The sequence below is a fragment of the Tupaia chinensis genome, unplaced genomic scaffold, assembly GCF_000334495.1.
Source record: "Tupaia chinensis unplaced genomic scaffold, TupChi_1.0 Scaffold000086_1, whole genome shotgun sequence".
NCBI classification, from domain to species: domain Eukaryota; kingdom Metazoa; phylum Chordata; class Mammalia; order Scandentia; family Tupaiidae; genus Tupaia; species Tupaia belangeri.
In genome coordinates, this window is record NW_006159548.1 from 5,382,001 (window position 1) to 5,388,000 (window position 6,000).

The window sequence follows — 6,000 nt, forward strand, 5'->3', positions numbered from 1 at the left end:
AGAAATCACCCCCCCCGGGGGGATGGTCACGCCACAATCCCTTCTCCTCCATTCTCTTCTCGGGATCTTGGGCATGCACGCACACGCGCCCGGCGTGAGTTTTAAGCCACCGGGTCCGGGACGCAAACCACGGTCGACTACGTGGGAGTCCAACGACATAGCCATTACGCTAACTGCTGGTTCCCAAGAGTAACTATATTTTTAACTTTCCAGTTCACACAAAGACACATGGTGTGCACAATTACCGCATTGAAGCAAGGGAAAAACGCACCACATATAAACTAAATTCATATTAATACTTCATTTGGCAACTCATTTGAAGAAATCCAGTTTGAACACATGTAATTTGATATTAAATCCACCAAAAATAGATTCTAGAAAGACTAAGATGTTGGCATTGAGGTTTATGAAATTAGACAGGTTTGGGTTGTAGAAATTTTTCAAAACACGCGGATTATTACTTTAAATCTATTTCTTATCTAGGTCTTTGAATACAGTTATGCATCACTTAGCAGTGGGGATACATTCTGAGAAACGTGCTCAGTGATTTTGTTCTCGTGGGAACATCGTAGAGAGCACCAACACAAACCTGGGTGTGTAGCCTACTGCACAGCCGGGCTGTGTGGGAGAGCTGAAGGTACTGTGGGGCCACCATCAGACATGCAGGCCATTGATGACCAAAGGTCATTGCGTGGCACATGGCCGTAATTGTATTCCGGACATTTTCTGACAGTTGCTCCCAAAGTGATGCATGGCTGTGCTGGTATTTCTTACTTTATTTCAAACAAGTTTGTTTGTTTGTTTGTTTTTTGTTTTATAAAGTAAGTTCAGGTATAGTATCATAAATGTGGGCAGGGACAGTATTGTGAACAAAGAACAGGCCACATAGATGTAAATGTGTTGTATTAAAATTTAGAACACCAATCTAGCTAGACGTAGTAATTTCAAATATTGGTTCACTGTGCTCTGCAGCAGAGTGGTTTGGGGAACTTAGCTAATCTTAGTCTTCTCCCCCTTGATGATGCGTGTGATTTCTCGTTCTCTGGCATGTTATCCCTGAGTTTGTGGCATGCTTTATCTATTTTCTTGTTGAGAGTATATTCTCTTGGGGAATTTGACCAAATGATTTAGTAAACTATTCTTTTTTTATCCATCCTGTTTTTATTTATTTATTTTTCTTTCTTTCCTTTTTTCTTTTTGAAGAAAGTAAAATGCATCTTCTTGGGGCCAGTAGGTGGCATAGTGGTTAAGGCACTGGAATCCCACGTGGCTGACCGCAATTTGAGTCCTGGACATGGAGGATTGAAACTCATACTGGGCGTGTGTGTGCATGCCTAAAATCCCAAGAGGAGCATGGAGGAGAAGGGATTGGCCATCCCCCTTGAAGGGTGATTTCTCTCTTTCTCTATCTTTCTCTGTTTCTCCAGCAAGTGTATGCATCCTATAGCAAAAATCTCTTTAAAAAAAAATTATCCTCTTAGCAGGAACTTGTTTTTAAACTTCTGATTGAAATTACCTTAAATTTGCCAAATTTATTGTAAAGTGTCTTGGATTTAACAGTTTTTGTTTATTTGTTTGAAGTTTTTGCTGTAGGACACATGCGCTCACTGAAGAGAAAGAGGGGAGAAGTGAGAAATCACCCCTCGGGGGGATGTCCATGCCACAATCCCTTCTCCTCTTGGGATTTTGGGCATGTGTACAGACACACCCTGCTTATTTTTTCAAGCCGCCAGCTCTGGGACTCAATCCATGAAGTCAGCCATGTGGAATCCAGCTGCCTTAACCACCATATCATCTGCTGACCCCTGATAGATAATTTTTAAAGCCTCCATATCATAAATGTTTTGACTGATCAGGTTTTCCTAATAATATTTTAAATATATACGCTTATGAACATGAATCCACTCTGATTTCTGCACTCTGCTCCTTTTGGGGAGTACAGTCTGTTCTGGTCACAGGAACACATTCTCTTACTCAGTTTTGTTTTTATTGTTATTTTTTCTTTCTAAGAGAGATTTTTGCTATAAGGCACATGCACTCACCAAAGAAACAAAGAGCCAGAAAGTGAAAAATCACCCCCCACATGGGGACGGCCATGCCACCATCGCTTCTCCTCCATTCTCCTCTCGGGATCTTGGGCATGCACGCACACAAGCCCAGTGTAAGTTCTAAGCTATCGGGTCCGAAACTTGAACCGTGGTCGACTATATAAGAGTCCAGCAATGTAACCATTACTCTATCTGCTGGTCCCTCTCTTACTCAGTTTTAAAAATCCAGATTTCTGACATAGCTTTTAGAGATGTCAAAACTCTATTTATGCACATAGAAAGGATCTTAGGGCAATATTAAGTTTAACAAAAAATCAAATGAATGAAACGGGATTTCTGCCAACTTATCTATTGCAGGGAAGCAAAATACAGACAAGAGTTGGATTATTAATGTTGCTTTGTACCTGGCTGAGCAACTGTCCCATTGCAGTAACACATTTTCTTCACAATTCAGCTAATGTCCCATTCGTATCCTTTATGATTAGTAACATACCTGTAAGTATTCTTTTTTATTTCTCCTTCTCAATGCCCAAAATGTTTGAATTTTATCTGTGTCACAACTTCTTGAACCTTTAAAATTGTCATGATACTTGGTTGTGCCGTGTGTGTGTGTGTGTGTGTGTATATGTACTATCGTTTGCTTATGATGTCTTGTAGGAATTCTCTTACATGTGTCAAGTTTAAATCACAAAAGAAGGCATTCTGAATATTATGGATCATTAGCCTCCTTAACAAAGGTTTCAGCTTACAGGCCAAATTGCAGAAAACCTTGGGGAGGAAGAGCAGCTGGTGCAGGGCTTATGCGCCCTTCTGTTGGGCATTTCGATCTACTTCAACGACAACTCACTTGAGACCTACATGAAGTAAGTAAGGAGGACAGGACTCTAATGGCATCAAGAGACAGCGATATGCTTTTTCTCTGCCCATGTGTAATAACAGCAATTTTGATGTTTTGTTACCATTTTGTGTATTTTAAAGCATCTATATGCTTATCTCTGTAGAGAGAAACTAAAACAACTAATCGAGAAGAGGATTGGAAAAGAGAATTTTATAGAGAAGCTAGGATTTATTAGCAAACACGAGTTATATTCCAGAGCATCCCAGAAACCCCAACCAAACTTTCCCAGTCCAGAATACATGATATTTGATCATGAGTTTACAAAGCTGGTAAAAGAACTTGAAGGTAAGACAACAAGGTTTGTGTTGCCATTCGTTAGAAAGTAATTGTGGGAGGCCAGCAGTGGCATGGAGGTTAAGGTAGCTGGATCCCACATGACCAATTCCATGGTTTGAATCCTGGACTTGGCTGCTTGAAAGTCATGCCAGGCATGTGTGTGTGTGTACCCAAAATCATAAGAGGAATATGGAGGAGAATGGCTTGTAGTGTGGCCATCCCCCTGGAGGGTGATTTCTCACTTTCCTTCTCTATCTCTTTCTCTCTGTCTCTCTCTGGTGAATGCACTCGCCCTATAGCAAAAACTTAAAAAAAAGAAAAAAAAGAAAGAAAGAAAATGAAAGGAGTTAGACTATATGTATATGTATATTCTGGGTAGATGCAGATTATATAATAAGCCTAAAGGTAGATTTTTTTTTTTTTAATCCTTGTTCATGATCTGTAGCCCACTGAAGGACTTTTGACTTTCAGTAAGATTAGCAATATTATTTCTTGGGACCAGCAGGTAGCGTGGTGGTTAAAGGCACTGGACTCCTACATGACTGACCATGATTCAAGTCCTGGACCTGGTGGCTTCCTTTCTCACTTTCCCTTTCTCTGTCTCTCTCTGGTCAAATTGGAAAATCACAAGAATAAAAAAATAAAGATAAAATAAAATAATTCTAAAGAGAAAAGAAAGAAATATTATTTCTTATCTGCCATAGAGTTAAGCTATATATTTTTACCGATTAAATCTTAATAATAAAATAGTATTTAAAATGTTTTAAACAAATTCTAAGTAAGCTTTCTTTTACAGGTGTTATAACTAAGGCTATTTATAAATCCAGTGAAGAGGATGAAAAAGAAGAAGAGGTGAAGAAAACATTAGAACAGCATGACAGTATTGTGTCTCACTACAAAAATATGATTCGTGAGCAAGTAAGTGCTGATGACTATAAATGCTCTCTGGTCACTGCCAGATACTTGCCACTTTAAGGAAAACATTTTGCTGACATTTCAAAAGAAGGAAATGTCTTTATTTTCCAAGTATCTGAGTATTCAACAAAAATGATTGTTTAATCACTGTGCACAGCGTTTTAGATAAAAACATGAATCAGACAAGTTTCCATATCAGTCTCCTGTGACTACAGCATAACCCTCTGATTCAAATAGATGACCTGGCATATTACAACATAGTAAGTCTAGTGATAGAGCTAATCAAAGGTATATAATCATACTGAGAGACCTGATTTAGCTAGGTGGGAACGGGGGCTTGCAGAAAACAAGCCGAATCCCAAAAGGATGAATATAGGAATAAGCTAGACAGAAGTAGAGGAAGAGAAGCGAGGTAAGAGGAGACAAACAGCATAGTAGGCTTGAGTTTAGCATTCCCAGCATGTACACAGAACATGCTGTGTAAAGGAGAAATTTGAGGTGCAAGAGTAGATCCTCTATAGGGCTTGATCACACCAAAATCCGTTCTCCACTTCTCCCTGTTTTCAGGATTTGGGGCATGCATGCACATATGCCTGAGGTGTTTTCTCTTTTTTTTTTCTTCTTTTGGAGAGGCTTTTGTTATAGGGCACATGCGCTCACCAGAAAGACAGAGAGAGACAGAGAGACAGAAAGCGAAAAATTGCACCCCAGGGGGGATGGCCACGCCACAATCCCTTCTCCATTCTCCTCTCGGGATCTTGAGCACGCACACACACACACACGTCCCCAGTGTGAGTTTAAGCAGCCAGGTCCGGGACTCAAACCGTGGTCTACTACATGGGAGTCCCGTGACATAGCCATCATGCTAACTGCTGGTCCCAACCTGAGGTGTTTCTTCAGCCACCAAGACTAAGATCTTGTGATCAGCCATGTGGGATTCAGCCATCTTAACCACCAGGCCACGGGCTAGCCTTGTTCATCTTCTTAATGCTAATTAGTATGACCGGAGAACACTCAAATTATGTTTTGTTTCACAGGATCTACAACTCGAGGAATTAAGGCAACAAGTTTCCACATTAAAATGTCAAAACGAACAGCTCCAGACAGCAGTCACACAGCAGATGTCTCAGATTCAGCAGCAAAAGGATCAATACAACCTTCTTAAAGTCCAGCTAGGTAAGTGTAGCCAGCCGTCGCTGTCATGCCCAGCTCAGTCTGTCCTCAGGAGCCAAAGTGCAACTGATTGTATGTGTGGACTAATCTGTTTCTAACCTTAATCACTCTGACAGATGTCTAAATCAGAGTGTAAAGCAAAATAGCATAATAGTTAAGACTGGATCTTTGGAGTTTGAAGACCAAGTTCCTTGTCAGATAGGTCTGTCTGATCCATTGATTCTCAACCCTGGCTGCATATTCAAATTTTCTGAGATGTTTTTCTAAAAGTACCAGTGCTGGGGGCCAAATGGTGGTATAGTGGCAAAATGTGACACCGCAAAGCAGACTCAAGTGGGAAGGTTACCAGTTCACATCCTGGGGCCTCCATGAGTATCCCAGGCAAGAGTGCCCATGCTCAGTGGTGGACTGGAGCATCAAGACCCTGTTGGGAGTGGTGTCTCTCTGTCTCCTTTACTTGTGGAATAAGTAAAGAAGGAGGCCAGTTCTGTAGCATAGTGGTTAAATGCTATGTGTAGGAAGCCAGATCTCACATGGCAAAACACTGTTTATTTAAATCCTGGCCCTGGTGACTTGAAAAAAACACTGGGTGCATGTGTGTTCATGCCCCAAACCCTGACAGGGTAGAGAGTGAAAGAAAGGGATTGTAACATGACCTCACCTCATGGGGATTGCTTTCTCTTTCTCTCT

General features: G+C 40.9%; 1 protein-coding gene across 1 annotated transcript in view; it reads left to right on the forward strand.

Annotated features, from left to right (window-relative positions):
* The window catches only part of USO1 (USO1 vesicle transport factor), a 103,409-nt gene that overhangs the window by 83,303 nt on the left and 14,106 nt on the right, over positions 1 to 6,000 (forward strand). Inside the window, exons 17-21 of the mRNA XM_027769752.1 lie at positions 2,406 to 2,516; positions 2,793 to 2,911; positions 3,050 to 3,231; positions 4,019 to 4,140; positions 5,175 to 5,313. Of these exons, the coding sequence (XP_027625553.1) occupies positions 2,406 to 2,516; positions 2,793 to 2,911; positions 3,050 to 3,231; positions 4,019 to 4,140; positions 5,175 to 5,313 (673 nt within the window). The remainder of the gene's footprint in view (positions 1 to 2,405; positions 2,517 to 2,792; positions 2,912 to 3,049; positions 3,232 to 4,018; positions 4,141 to 5,174; positions 5,314 to 6,000) is intronic.